This window comes from Fundulus heteroclitus, unplaced genomic scaffold (assembly GCF_011125445.2).
Source record: "Fundulus heteroclitus isolate FHET01 unplaced genomic scaffold, MU-UCD_Fhet_4.1 scaffold_36, whole genome shotgun sequence".
NCBI lineage: Eukaryota > Metazoa > Chordata > Actinopteri > Cyprinodontiformes > Fundulidae > Fundulus > Fundulus heteroclitus.
The window spans coordinates 2,766,037-2,780,931 of record NW_023396770.1 but is presented as its reverse complement, the minus strand read 5'-3'; the positions used below and the strand labels follow the sequence as shown (position 1 = coordinate 2,780,931).

General features: G+C 40.6%; 1 protein-coding gene across 1 annotated transcript in view; it reads right to left on the bottom strand.

The window, feature by feature from the left end:
* Window positions 1-1,307: 1,307 nt before the first annotated feature.
* asap2b (ArfGAP with SH3 domain, ankyrin repeat and PH domain 2b) overlaps window positions 1,308-14,895 on the bottom strand; it is a 48,029-nt gene continuing 34,441 nt past the window's right edge. The window contains exons 16-28 of the mRNA XM_036130418.1: window positions 14,736-14,830; window positions 13,315-13,504; window positions 11,462-11,547; window positions 11,149-11,264; window positions 8,481-8,548; window positions 7,370-7,477; window positions 7,050-7,284; window positions 6,869-6,967; window positions 6,530-6,782; window positions 4,991-5,049; window positions 4,286-4,344; window positions 4,063-4,182; window positions 1,308-2,267 (exon numbers count right to left, since the gene is read on the bottom strand). Coding sequence (XP_035986311.1) covers window positions 2,193-2,267; window positions 4,063-4,182; window positions 4,286-4,344; window positions 4,991-5,049; window positions 6,530-6,782; window positions 6,869-6,967; window positions 7,050-7,284; window positions 7,370-7,477; window positions 8,481-8,548; window positions 11,149-11,264; window positions 11,462-11,547; window positions 13,315-13,504; window positions 14,736-14,830 — 1,563 coding nt within the window. The 3' untranslated portion in view covers window positions 1,308-2,192. The remainder of the gene's footprint in view (window positions 2,268-4,062; window positions 4,183-4,285; window positions 4,345-4,990; window positions 5,050-6,529; window positions 6,783-6,868; window positions 6,968-7,049; window positions 7,285-7,369; window positions 7,478-8,480; window positions 8,549-11,148; window positions 11,265-11,461; window positions 11,548-13,314; window positions 13,505-14,735; window positions 14,831-14,895) is intronic.

The following is a 14,895-nucleotide window of genomic DNA, read 5'->3' as shown; positions in this document are numbered from 1 at the left end:
CTATAATAAATGCCAATTTTAGTATTTATTCTTTCCGAGGAGTAATGTTGCATTCCATTTGAAGTTGGAACTCGGAAATCCCGGTTTCCGTTTGGAAAACATCAATTAAGGCCGATTGTTGGATTCAGTATGGCAGCTCCTCGCGTCAACAACAGTAAGCTGTGATAAAACATGTTTATTTTACAAGACACACTCTGAACCAAACAAATTAAAAGTGGTGTTTGCATGTGGAAAGTACAGCTTTAAAGAGCATTTATAAACGGCACTACGAACAAAACAACAGCTTTTCTGGCCATCGCCATATTGAAATCCTAACTTTTTATTTTTATTTTGGAATCCGGACTTCGTCGACTAATTGTAACTGGAACGCTTTTTACTTGGGTTTACCCCATTCCCAGCTCCTGCTTTTGTTTTCCGAGGCAAATGGAATGCACCATAGTTGCATTGAATTTACACAGCAAAATGACTATTTTCACATAATTTCCCACAACTAATGAAATATAGTTTTAGGGTTTTCTTTTTAACATCCAACATCATTTATATAAATATGAAGTTTCTTTCAGTACATATTTTATCAAAAATCTATTTTTCTGTCATGGAACATTTGTGGCTCTAAATGAGTTTCATTTAGCTGGACTAAGGTCCAAAATGGTTCTCTAGATTTTTAAGGTTACAGACCTTATAGTATGACTACTGTCAAACATACATTATCTGCACAATCATATGGGCCATTCATTGTTGCAATTCATCCTGCTGCAATATTATTATTTTTTGTTTAACCTTTATTTAACCAGGAAAAGTCTTCAGATTAAAACATTTTTTTTTTTACCAGAGCGTCCTGGCGTGCTGCCATCTTGGATTATATACTTGCAATATTTATATTGTCTACCACACAACTTTTCTGTACATATAAAAATGTTGCTACATTCCTGAAAAACGTAAATATTTTTACTAGTTTGTTTCTTTTATTTTATTGTTGTAATTCTTATATTGCACACTTATATTTATAATGTTTTTTCTGTCTTTACTCAGAGCCTTGAATGACAAAGTCTGTCCAAGTCTAAGTCTGCTTGTTTAGTTTTGGCTTTAGAAATGCTGAGGTAAGAGGTTTTGATTGCTTTCATTGACAGAATTTGTTCTTTTGAGTTTGATTCACCAAACTGAACAAACAGATTCACTTCTTTTTCCCAACAAAATGTGTTCATCTGAGTCTGATTCTCTGAGAACGAGAGATGTTGGTCAGGTTTTCAGTCAACAGCTCTGTGGGCAGATTAAATATGTCACATTATGAAGGAGATCAACAACAGTTACATCAAAGTGTCTTTATTGAAGAGCGAAAACAACTAAATCTAACAGCCGTTTCGTATTTTCCCCTTCCTGACCCAAAATGGCCGCTCTCACCCACAGTTTCTATGTGGAGAAATGTTGAAAATATGTTAAACGTTTTCCACTTTTTTGACCTGAAACATTGACACACAGGATCAGCTTCGATCCCGCCAGTAGAAGAAGAAAGAGTCCCTTTCATCGGTCCGTACGATCGCTTCCCCAAAGCTTTCCAGTTCAGCTCAAAGGTGCCGGCCGGTATTCGGATCCTCCACATGAAACATGAATCCCAGTTCCATTTTGCGTTAACCAGTGTATTTACAATGTTTTGGCACTTTAATTGCTGCGGTTAAGTTTTTATATCTCATTAATAACCCCAGATTTTTTTCTGGAGCTGATAAAATTTTCCCAAACTAGGGGAACCCATCTTTTTGTTTGCATTTAGCTCTAATGAGAATTAACAGTTATATTTTCTACACCCTTGATCCTCTTAATTTACCTGCAGTTACAGCTCCTGCATGTTGCTCAGCAGACATATAACGCACCTAAATCTTTATTTACAAACGTAGACACAGCATTCCTGTCGTCTAGCTCTATGCTAAAGCTCCACGACTTTCATTTTAAACATCTTCGAAAATATTTCCAGGACTCAAGTCGATTTAAAATAAACTTCTCAAAGTTTAAACAAGGCAAAAACATAATTTAGAGATGCAAACAGTTGCCCTGCAGCTTTCAGCAAATTATATTAAAGCTTTCGACTTTTCAGATAATACTGGACATAAGCCTGACGATCCAGTTTGAGCTTTTTTTCCTGGTTATATCCGGTCGGACAGCTGGTGGAGGATGTTAACTCTGCAGAACTGAACAGGTCACTCAGTGATGAAGTGAACAAAGGTGATGGGAAACGCTCCTTTTCTGTCTGGTTCTCCTTCAATGTGTCCGATCTGAAACACGAAGGAAGAGAAAGTCGTAGTAAACATCGTGCAGGAAACACAAAACAAGCTAAGATAATAGGAATTAAGAAAAACCTACGAGGAATCAGACCTGATGCCCAAATCAGCAAGAGAAACAGTAAATATCTGCTTTAAGATGGATAGTATAGATTAGTTCCTTTCAGACGTAGACGGCAGTCTGAGGTTGGATTATTTTGCAAACCTTGAACAATATGGTGTTATAAGTGGAAAATAAATCATGGTTTAGAAGAATCAAGGCTCAGATCTTGGCACATTTCGTTTTAGTTTATAAACAAATTATCTACCGTATTCATGCTGAGATGCACGTTCCGGTACTATGCTGATGACACTGTTTCTTATGTAGCTTTAAAGGAAATTGCATCTGTTTCAACACAAACTGTTTTAGTATTTGTAATCTACATTACCCATCAAACGTTTGGACTAACCTTTGTAATTCAATGGCTTTTCCTTATTTTTATGACTTTCTACATTGCAGAACTACAGTGAAGACATCAAAACTATGACTTTAAAGTTTTTAGAATTATGGATCGAACAGAAATTTGTGAAATAACTCAAAACATATAGTATATTCTAGCTCCACCCCCCTTTCATTACTTCATGAGGCTAGTCACCTGAAATGGTTTTCCAACTGCCTGGAGGAGTTTTCAGAGGTAGTAATAAAAATAAAGACAAACCATTGAATGAGAAGGTGAGTCCAAACTGGTAGTTTATTGCAGCGTGATGTCAAAAGTCACGTCTCACCATGAACATGTAACAAATTGGTTAATTTGCTTTTCCTCATGAGAGGGCCTTTAATTGTTAGCACTGATATAAGTTTAGACACCAATGGGCAGCCATCAAACAAATGTCAGAGGTAAAGTATTGGTGCCATGTTGGATTCTGATTTAGAACCGGTCAACTCTGGTCAATATCTTGGCATCTAAAGATGAGTAGAGTTACCCAAAAAAACCTAAAATGTTTTAGACTGATTAGACATTTGCAACAATTTAAAAAAAAAATTTGCATGGTCAAGCTCCTGGGGTCTGTTGTGACCCTTGGGTTCCTCTTTAGAAGTACTGATTCAGTACATTATGGAGCATTCAGTAAAAATTGTAAAGTAGTTTATTACAAACCTTCACTTGGAATAACAGCCATCATGGTCAACATAAGGAACTAAAACTCTGTAATTAACTCAGAGTAAAACTGAACACTGTTTTACTGCAAATTTTGTAGTTTTACATTGCTGGGACTTAATGAGTTAATGACTTAATGGTTTGTATTTGCATTTGAAACCTTATATAATTATCTAACTTTTTAAAGGAGTTGATTTAAGGACATGTGGTGCAAATATGCCAGAGTTTTAAACGTTATAATGTACGACAGGGGTTAAAACTCAACACTTGTCTTAATCTATGCTGGATGGACGGATGCATGCTGAGAAATGTCAAATGTTTAAACATTTACTTGCATTTGTGATTAAACTAAAATTAAACAACATCACAAGCTACCGACAGCCAACTTCAAAAGAAAGCTTCTAAAAACTGATGTTAAACTCAAAGTAACGTCACTTTGATACATAAATGCATTTACCCAGACAAGGAAAATAACAATACATTTTAAAAAATCCATAGAAACGTAATTTTCTTCAGGTAGAAACATGAGAAGAAGATCTTCATTTTGATCATAAAATGAGTGGACAAACTAATAAAGGATCTGAAATAAGACTCAGAGCTTTTTCTAGGAATATTCTGGTGTGTTTCTTTTACTGGAGGTCCGGGACACTCACCCACCAATCGTTGTCCTCCTCGCCCTCCACCACGATCACCTCGCCCTCCCTGAACGTCAGCTCGTCTGGATTATCAGCACGGCAGTCATAGATGGCCTTCACCCTCTTCACCTTCAGCTTCTAAAGAACCACAAACATCACGGGAGGACAGACTTCACACAGATGTTCCAACACAACAAATGGTTTCACAGCTGCAGGAGAGCTCGGCGGTCTGGGGACTCACAGAGGCGGCGGTTCTGGGTTTCGGTGCAGGAGGAGCCAGACTTTCAGGATTCTGAAAACCTAGGAAAAAAAACAAACATAAGTTCTTTCGACGTCACAGCCGGTCAGTACAATTTGCTTGACATAGTTTTTACACCAGATGCCGTTCCTGACCCAACTGGGACTAGCAGCAACAACTAACAGCAAACATTAATATCCTAACAAAGGGTAGTTAAACACCACCAGAACTGTCCAATGCGACGGGACGTACATTGACCGGCCACTTCAACAGGTGTACCTGTTTACCTGAGATGTCCAAATTGACACCGGACATACATTTCTCAATGCTGGCCTTAAAGAGTTAAATGACTCATAAGGAAGAGCTAGAAGAGATGTCTAAGGAGATGGTGTTCTGGGTCTATGGATGGACAGATTGACAGAAAGACAAGCCAATGTTCTGGAAACTTTGGGCCCTGCCCAACAATAACAACCTAGAGGTCTGACCTGGTCTCCTAGTTCTCCTCAACTGAAAACAAACAAGGCTAACCTTTATTGGACAACCTCAAAGACCTCCCAGACTTAAAAGATCTGCTACTGATGCTTTGATCTTTGGGTTCCAGTGGGTCTGGACTCCTCTGGGGCAAAGCTGGACCTTACGGATACTAGGCTGTTGGTCTAAATGATGCTAATGATGAGTGAAAAACGATGTTTCTGAGTGTTTAATTACCCGGCTTGTTCATAGATGCAGTCCTAACTGGAGGTCTGTGAGGAGGCTGTCTCGTTGACCTGAAACCAGTGAAAAAAAAGCATAAAAAGTTATAACAGTTCCGGTCTTTCCATTTAAATCTGATCAGTTTATCTCAGGTTCTCACCAGTTAACACCACTTCTGACCAATTCTGATCCTAAATCAAAAGAGCTGACCAGCACCAAACTCCTCAAGAGGTCGACCGATACTTGTGTAACATTTGTCATCATTGTGTCATTTCTATCATGTAAACGGGAGGAAGAAAGAGCTAAATTGGCTTTAAGTATCGGCCCCAAACAATCGGCAGCAACTTGTCCTCCAGCAGCCTAGGCCTAGGCTGCTGGAGGACATCAGGGTCTAATTTTCTCACTCTACTGATTTCTACTGTTCTTCAGTCTACTGTTCTCCAGTTTTGCATTGTATTACATTGAAATGACTGTCGTCATTTCAGCTTTTAACTTTTTGCTCTCTCTCTTTTTCTTCATAGTAGGTACACCTGGTCTGGCGTTCTGTTAACTGTGACATCATCCAGAGAAGACGGCTCACCCGCTACTACCATCTAATGTAGAACAGATTACTAGATCAATTGGTGCTTCTGTGCTTGTTTGTCTGTCTTGTTGTGTCTCTGTTCTGTCTTCTGTAACCCCAGTCGGTCGAGGCAGATGACCGTTCATACTGAGCCCGGTTCTGCCGGAGGTTTTTCCTTCCCGTTAATGGGTGGTTTTTCTTCCCACTGTCGCTTCATGCTTGCTCAGTATGAGGGATTGCAGCAAAGCCATGTACAATGCAGACGACTCTCCCTGTGGCTCTACGGTTCCCCAGGAGTGACTGCTGCTTGTCGGGACTTTGATGCAATCAACTGGTTTCCTTATATAGGACATTTTTGACCAATCTGTATAATCTGACCCAATCTGTATAATATGATTGAACTTGACTTTGTAAAGTGCCTTGAGATGACATGTTTCATGATTTGGCGCTATATAAATAAAATTGAATTGAATTGAATTGAACTAATGACTGATATCAAGATAATCGGCATCGGCCTTAAAAAACCCTGCATCGGTCGATCTCTAGACTCTAGACACTAGTACTTAGTGGGAACACTTTATATTGACTAGTTCTAGACTGGTGGTGGTATTAAGATTTATGTTACACCTCAAAACGGAACAGAACATTTTTAAAAAGTTCTTAAATAGGAAAGTTAAAGTCCGGTCTCAAATCTTTTATTCCTAGTCTTGTGTCTTAGAGGGGAGAGTACAAGTAAAGTCTCAGTTCTTTAAAATCCATGTTTTTACCCCTAGTCTAAATAAAAGTCTTTAGGTGAACATTGTAGTTCAGTCTCAAGTCTTTTGCCTCGTGTTTAAAGTCAATTATTTTTCTCCTTGAAGCCTGAATTTGTTTTGTGCCTTAAAAACTTTAGACTTGTGACTATTTCTGACCGGTACTGATCAGTGCCTTGTACGCCAGCTCAGGTCGAATTAGCTTCAAACCAGAACCAAACAGGAAACCTGGCTGCGTACTTGGACGACGGAGGTTCAAACGGTGCTGGCGGTCTACTAGTCTGCTGGCTGGAGAGCGGTGGGGTGGGCGGTGGAGGTTTGTAGTGGGGCGGTGATGGTAGAGGTCCTCCTGGTGGGCCGGGTGGACGTCCAGCTGGTGGAGGAGGTAGAGGAGGTAGGGGGGTGTCCTTTGCCGACACATTCTTCCTCTCAAACCTACCGGATCTCCTAAAAGAAGGCGGTGGAGGAGGAGGAGGCGGGACGGCTGGGGGCACTGGGACAGGAACATGAAACGAGTCAAATTTCCACCTCCCTAAAGGACAGACGCTGCGCTGTGAGTAAAACCAAAGAGACGCTCACCGTACACAGGGGAACTCATCTCAGGGTTCTTAGGGTTGGAGGGGTCGGAGGAGGAACGCTGTCTTCCTACGGATTCAACCGGAGCGTGTTTACCGGCACCTGGTCCAGCAGGCGGACAGAACCACCAGTTAGACACAACGAAGGACGCGAGTCAGTAAGTGACCAACAAACCAGAGCGGACCTCGGGTTGGAACTCTGGGGGGAGGCGGGGGGGTTGGTCCCGGCGGCGGCAGGAGGCCCTGGTAAGTCTCGTTGCTGAACGTGCTGCTTTGGTTTGTAGGTCTCAGCTTGTCCCGAGCCATGAAGGCGGCGTCGCGAGCCACCGCGAAATATCCGGGCTGCGCGAGGACGCTGCTGGGAACGACGCAGCTAACCGGACGCTCCTCACGTCGGGGCGTGGTTGCTTTGGGAATGGGCTGCAACGCACAAACAAACCACAAGGGGGTCTCAACATCCTGAATCTCGAACAGGAAACGCCGCGGTTGCACTGAAATGCCCGACCTTGTCCTCCACCTCGTCCTCGCTCTCGTCCATCCCCTCGTTTCGGAGACACCACTCATACTCCACGTGAACGTGGACATTAAACTTTCCTGTCTGAGCCTCGGTCAGCTGGAATGAGAAAAACGCAAGAATCAGACGTAGATAAGGCAGCGCCAACCAGAAACCAACGCACAGAAAATCAGGATAAAGATGCTGTGTGAGATTCAGGCCTGCTGATTCAGACATCGGAAGTCATTTGTTTCAAATCAACTTCAACGTCTTCTAAGCATTGATATTACACGGCAATATGGGAACTAAAAGTAAGTCAATTTTTTTCTAGAAATTAGTGTATTTATCCTAGATTTGAGCACCTAAATAAGACCGTTTGCGAATTGAATAAGATTTTTGCACTTAAAATAGGAACAATTCATTTCCATCAACTAATTATCTTATTTTAGGGGTCAAAATACTCATTCCTTTGGTAGATAATCTTATTTACCTGCTCAAATCAAGGAAAAATGTACTAATTTCAGGAAAGTTTAACTAACTTTTAGTTCCCCTTTTGTAGTGTGTTATATAAAATGGTTACATGTGATCATTTCAATAGATAACTTTAACCTCTCTTATTCAAACAAAGAAATAAGATAGAAGAAAAACTGACAATTAGCTGCTATGTTAATGTAAACCCATCTTTCTCCCCATGTATTATTAGTAAAGGAGAGCTACCGGATGAACCTAACATTTGAAAAATGTCTGAATACTGGGTGACTTTTATTAAATTTAGATCGTTTTAACTGTTCCCGATGATCTCAAATGTCACACTGGTCTGAAAAAACAGGAGTAAGTTTAATAGGTTTCCAAATATTTGTTTAAAACACAGAAAACAGCATTTACAGAGATGTGGCATTTTCATTTAGAACAAAGAATAAAAAATTTACATTTCATGTTATTTTCCATTTTCTAACTAGTTTATAATTTCTCTTCAAATTTCTCTCTTCTCGTTCTTTAAGTAACCAAATGCATAAAAGTTTTGAATCCTGCAGATTATTCTAAGACCCAAAACATGGTTTTATGACTCCTAGTTAGGGATCATTATAAAACCAGGGAAATAATCTATTGAGCAAAATCTCACCAGCTCTGCACACTCAGTGTGGTGCAGACGTTTAGCGATGTCCAGAGGAGTTTCTCCTGCTTCGTTTACTGTGGAGACACATTCAGACATTTAGAAACAGTGTTTTCTGTTATTCTGAGCAGAAACAGCAGCAGAGCCGCCTAATTTCTCCCTTTATTATGAGACAGAAGCTCCACTGAAAGTCTGGACATGTCAAACTACTTCAGGATCTCTAAAAGTTTTTATTAACTGATGTAAAAATGGGTTTTTACACTTATTTTGTCATTAGAAAAGAATCTTTCATATAACCTTAACTTTGGAAACCAGTAAAATGGCTTATTTCTTTTTTTAGCACATCAAAGAAACAATTAAAATGAGTAAATTTTATGCTGAACAAAGTAAAAAATGAATAAATTAATTCTACATGGTTGATGGAGTTTTGTAAATGGTAGAAATATAACCTCGGCAGGGGCTCTTGTTGCTGTAGCAAGAATAAACATATCAAAGCAGTTTTTTTTTACCGAAATCACAGAAATATGAACTGTAATTAGGTTTTTGTGGAAGTAAACAAAATTATTTTATGTGCAGCGACACAAATGTTGTTTTAGCCGTTTTCCAGCTGTTTCATTAGGATAAAGATTAAAATAACAGAAACATTTAACACATTTAAAATGATTTTATCAACATATCAGATTCATGTGGAGAGAGAACATTTCCTGCGTTGATCCTCCTTTTTTCTAACGCCTCTAACTTCTCAGATGTGCTGATTATCAACTCCTGACTGATGGTGACCCACGGTCATCTTGTTTGAGCTTGGAGAAGATTCCAGTTCACCAGAGTCTGTTTCCCTCTGTTTTCTGAGAACTGTGCGGTGGTGGCAGCATCATGCCGGGACCTCTACGGATCTCCAGCACGATCACCAAACTGTTCCTGGGATGTTGAAAGAAGTTCCTCCTGGAGGACGTTTGCTCGTGGAACTGTTCTGGAGCAGAACTGGGAGGAAGCCTGCTCTCCTGGACAGGAAGGAACTCTGAACACGGACTGGATCCGGATGCTTCACTGTTGGACCACACAGGACTTATTGCAGTTCTCACATTTCTTTCTCCAGATGGCTTCACCAATCAGGAGGAGGAAAATAACTCTGGACCAATCCTCAGCTCTCCATCCTGGTTCAGTCTGTCACTGATGGTTTCCTCACCGAGCTCCCACCTACTGACTGTACTGAGCAAGCTCTGCACTGGTGGTCCCATTCTTACTCTGGAGGACACGGTTCTTTGGCTGCCTGGACAATATAGCTTTCTCCTCTGCAGCTAAAACTCTCGGTTCCAAGTACTCGATGTTCCAGAAAACTGTTCTCTCAGCAGCAACGTTCTCAGCTGTTTTCTGCATATGAGGCTTAATCGTCGCTAACTAGGAGAGAATTAATCAGGTGCAGCGGTCTCTATTTTAAAGCCTCCAACTGATGAGACTGATGGACCTCGCTGCCTTGGAGTTGCAAGGTTTAACTGGTTCCTCGCTCCCTAAATTAACAAGGTCCCGAATTATTGAGGGCCCTAATTCATGAGGTCCCTAAATTAACAACGTCCCTAATTAACCAGGTACCCAATTAAAGAGGTTCCTAATTAATGAGGTTCCTAACTAACAAGATCCCTAATTAAGTAGGTACCCAATTAACGAGGTCCCTAACTAACAGGGTCCCTAATGAACAAGGTACCCAATTAACGAGGTCCCTAACTAACGAGGTCCCTAAGAAACTAGGTACCCAATTAACGAGGTCCCTAATGAACTAGGTACCTAACTAACAAGGTCCCTAATTAACTAGGTACCCAATTAACGAGGTCCCTAACTAACAGGGTCCCTAATTAACTAGGTACCCAATTAACGAGGTCCCTAACTAACAGGGTCCCTAATTAACTAGGTACTCAATTAACGAGGTCCCTAACTATTAAGATCCATAATTAACTAGGTACCCAATTAACGAGGTTCCTAACTAACAGGGTCCCTAATTAACTAGGTACTCAATTAACGAGGTCCCTAACTATTAAGATCCATAATTAACTAGGTACCCAATTAACGAGGTTCCTAATTAACGAGGTCCCTAACTAACAAGGTCCCTAAGAAACTAGGTACCCAATTAACGAGGTCCCTAACTAACAAGATCCATAATTAAATAGGTACCCAATTAACGAGGTACCTAACTAACAGGGTCCCTAATTAACTAGGTACCCAATTAACGAGGTCCCTAACTAACAAGATCCATAATTAACTAGGTACCCAATTAACGAGGTTCCTAATTAACGAGGTCCCTAACTAACAAGGTCCCTAAGAAACTAGGTACCCAATTAACGAGGTTCCTAATTAACGAGGTCCATAACTAACAAGGTCCCTAAGAAACTAGGTACCCAATTAACTAGGTACGTAATTAACAAGGTCCCTAATTAACAAGGTTCCTAATTAACTAGGTACCCAATTAATGAGGTCCTTAAGTAAAGAGGTTCCTAATTAACTAGCTACCCAATTAATGAGGCCCCCTATTAACGAGGTTCCTAATTAACAAGGTCTCAGGACAAAACCTGACTCTGCAAAGTTTGCAAAACACACTTTTGTCAGTCATGTCTGTAAAGTGACTCCAGGAACTAACTCCACCACATCTCCATCAGGTTTTACTTTAGTAACGTTGGAATCTTACTGATGGACACTGAGGCTTTCCCCCTCAGCAGCAGCTTGAGACACTCGCTGTTGTCCGTCAGGCAGCAGTAATGCAGCGCCGTGCTTCCTCTGGCCGTCTGCTTGTCCAGGTTACCGCTGCAACACAGTCAGAGAGTCAGAGAGTCAGAGAGTCAAAGAGTCAAAGAGTCAAAGAGTCAGAGAGTCAGAGAGTCAGAGAGTCAAAGAGTCAGAGAGTCAGAGAGTCAGAGAGTCAGAGAGTCAGGACTCGGAGCCGTGCCGACCTCAGGGGGACAGAACCAGCTGAGCCGGTCCGTCAGCTGTGCGGCCGTTACCTGTTCTGAGCCAGGAAGTCGACGATGTGGAGGGAGTTTCTGTCCACCATTCTGACGGCCAGATGGAGCACCGTCTCTCCGGGTTCCTGACAGACACAAACCCCGCGGTTACACACAGCACCAGAACCACACAGAACCAGAACATAAAGCATTTCATTGACTACACAGCAGACAAGATCACAGAACAATAATCAATGCAAAGTTGTGGCCAGGAGACTTGAAAATAGCCCAAAGAGACAGAAAAGAGGCAGAAACCTGCAGAAAAACAGAAATTACCTGCAGACAGAAACAAAGATTAAATGAAAACTAAATTCTGAAAATGTCTCTCAATGGAGGAAATTAAAATGAAATAAAATTAAGTACTAATAAAAAATAAATATAAAAAAGTATTACTAAATTCAAATAAGTTTAAACAAACCAAATAAATGAAATATGGGAGGTGGTGCAGTGGAACAATGAACCTCAGAGTTTTATTAATTTAATCTGAACAACAGTTCTTCTTTCTCCCACCGAGGTCTGGATCTGTCCCCGGCTCTCCGTCCCCAGAGGGACATTTCCTACGTACACATTGGCATTTGGTCCCTGGAGACAAAGCGCTGCACCGTGGTTTCTCCCCCTGATCACGTCTTCATGGCTTATCTGAAGCTTTAGGCATTTTTTTTGTACCTTTCTCCTCCCAAGGTTTGCAAATGGAGGAAAAGTTTGGTCTGAGAAATTTATTCCAAATTAGATCCGTTCCTGAGGAATTGTGTGGATGTTTAAAGATTGGGTGAAAACTGGAGATAGTTTTGCCTTAGGCCAATATCCCTGAGATATTTAGTTTAACATCATTTTATGTAGTCAGCACCCTCAAATGTGAGGCCAGTTTAGTTAGTTTAGTGTTGTTGGTTCTATTAATGCTCTGTGCATGTTGAGGATGTGGCCTAAATACTCCCGCCATGCGCCACTGCAGAATAGCAGCAAAGATCTACCAAACTTGATCTGCATTAGAGCTGGAACATTAATTGCAAAAATAAAAAAAATGCAATTTCCAAATCACAGAGGTTTGTAGTGTTTGTTTATGTTACATTTAATGGATCAGACGCGTCTTTAGGTGTTGGTAAAATGTTTAAAGTGGGTTTGCTCCACATGGAAGGGAAGAGAGCTGCAGCAGTGAGATAATCTAGTTTTATTATTCGTTTTAGAGTTTATATAATCATACTTTTAACCAGAAACTTTCAGGAATCTCCCCACAGCATTAAGTTGCGGTCAGACTGTTTAATACATAGACTTATTTGTTGGTTGCACTTTATGTTCAACAAGGATTGACATCCAACTCAATTATAAGCTATTCTCTTTAATAATAATATTCTAATTAATAAAAACAGACATTTTTCTTTAAATAGTCCTGGTTTACAGACATCTTTATCTACAGGACATTTCTGTTGCTTGTGGTTAATGCAGAGAAAAGTCATAAATATATCGTAATTTTGATTTTTGGCAAAATCGTTCAGCCCTAATCTTCATGAAATCTGGTTGTATTACTCAAAATTTTGGTGAAACAACTTTTTTCCAAATGTATTTAAAACTAATGAACTCCTAAAGGAGTCTTTAGGAGGTTAAATGGCAGATTCGTTTAATTTTATATTTTACCCCCAAACAGAAAATTAGTTGAATTGTGCAACCCTCGTCCAGACGGATCCTCTGATGCTTTGGAAGCTTTTTGAGAGATGTGACTGAAGTTTATTTGCAGTTAATCAGAGACACTAAAGGACAACAGGTGAGCACAGACTCTGTGCCGTGAATCAGAACGTGGTGGTTCATTGTGAACCGTAAGCCCTATAAGCAGATGTCGTGTGCATGTGTGGCCGTACGTGTTCGTTGGGCTGCGGGACGGCCTCCATCAGGTCCGCCCCCTCAGCGTAGACCTGGATAAGCGACTGGATGTCCCTGTCCATGACAGCCTCGTACAGAGCCTGCTGCCTGGACTCTGCGTCGGCACACAGACGCTGGGCGAAGCGCTTCTCCGTGTACTTGGCCGTGATGTAGTCCTTCCTCACTTGCCTGGAAAAAAAACAGACATCAGAGAGAATGTTACGTCTTCCAGGGTTGAGATGCTGCAGCTTTCCAGCAAACAGTACCAGTAATCATTAGCATAGACATTATGTAGGCAGACCACCCCATTGACTAGGGCTGCCTACTGGAGCTGATGTATCAGCGCAGCCGCCATCTTGGATGGGTCTCTCATGCACCCCCCAATGCATTTATTTGTACCGAGGAAGCTGTTTGCCCGACTAAAATAAATCATAACTCCCTGAATATTTACCCAATTTTCACACAGTTTGGTTTGTTACAAACGGCAGAGATGTGGTTATGATACAGGACGCTGCTACACATAAAAATACGTTTTCATGCTTAAATATGTTGTTTAAACAACATATTTCATAAATATTTGTTCTTTAACAGACATATGGCATATTAATGTATAAATATGTAATTTCATACTTTGTTTTATGCCATTTAACGGACATGTTGTACAGCATATTATTAAATATGTAAATAAATATGTGCTTTCATGCTGAAATACTGTGTTTTATGCTCTTAAACAAAGAGACGTGGTATTACAAATTATTAAATGTATAAATTAATACATTTTAAATTTGAATGAAGAAACAAGTTGGATCGGTCATTTAAATTTATTTCCTTCTCACATGTACAGGCCTGAGCCTTCTCAACACAGCAATTTTATTCATATTACTGTGTCCTGTGCATGCACACAGTTTATTTAAAGGCCAGGAAGTTTTCTTTGATTCTTGATGAAATTTCTAGGTCATTCCAGTGGCTTACAGCCTGCTGGCAAATATGTCTGGACCCTAAGACCCTTGAAAAATAAGGGTTGCACAGTTTCTTGCATGTGCTGCATTCTCTATCTCCAGGGTACTTAATTTGGCAACATGATTGAGCCTTAATTTGTGAAATACAGCGATAAACAAATTAATAAACAAAATTATGGTGCATCTGTTGAGTTTCTGCATTGTTCTCACCAAGTAAAACTCATCTTCAGGACCAATCTCAGCCCATTATGGTGATCTGCACCATGTGATGTACTTTCAGTAGTTATTGCAACAGTAAGGTGCAGAAAATACGAGTAAAGTCGCTCCCTCTGTGTTAACTCCTGTCAGTTCCTGTGCCAGCCTAGAGCAGGACAGACCTATCCAAGATGGCGGCGCTGCAGGATGTGCTCCATCACGTAATGAGGCGTCTACATATTATAATGTCTATGATCAGCACGTACATGTCACTTTTTGGATCCGGTTTTGCTACACCCTGCGCCTCCAGGTCGGCCTCCATGATGTCATTGAAGATGGCATTTCCTACATTCTTTGCCAACTGAAACGAAACAGAAGAAAACGATCAGCTGTGACTGTTTTGGTGAAATGTGATCAAGGAAAAGC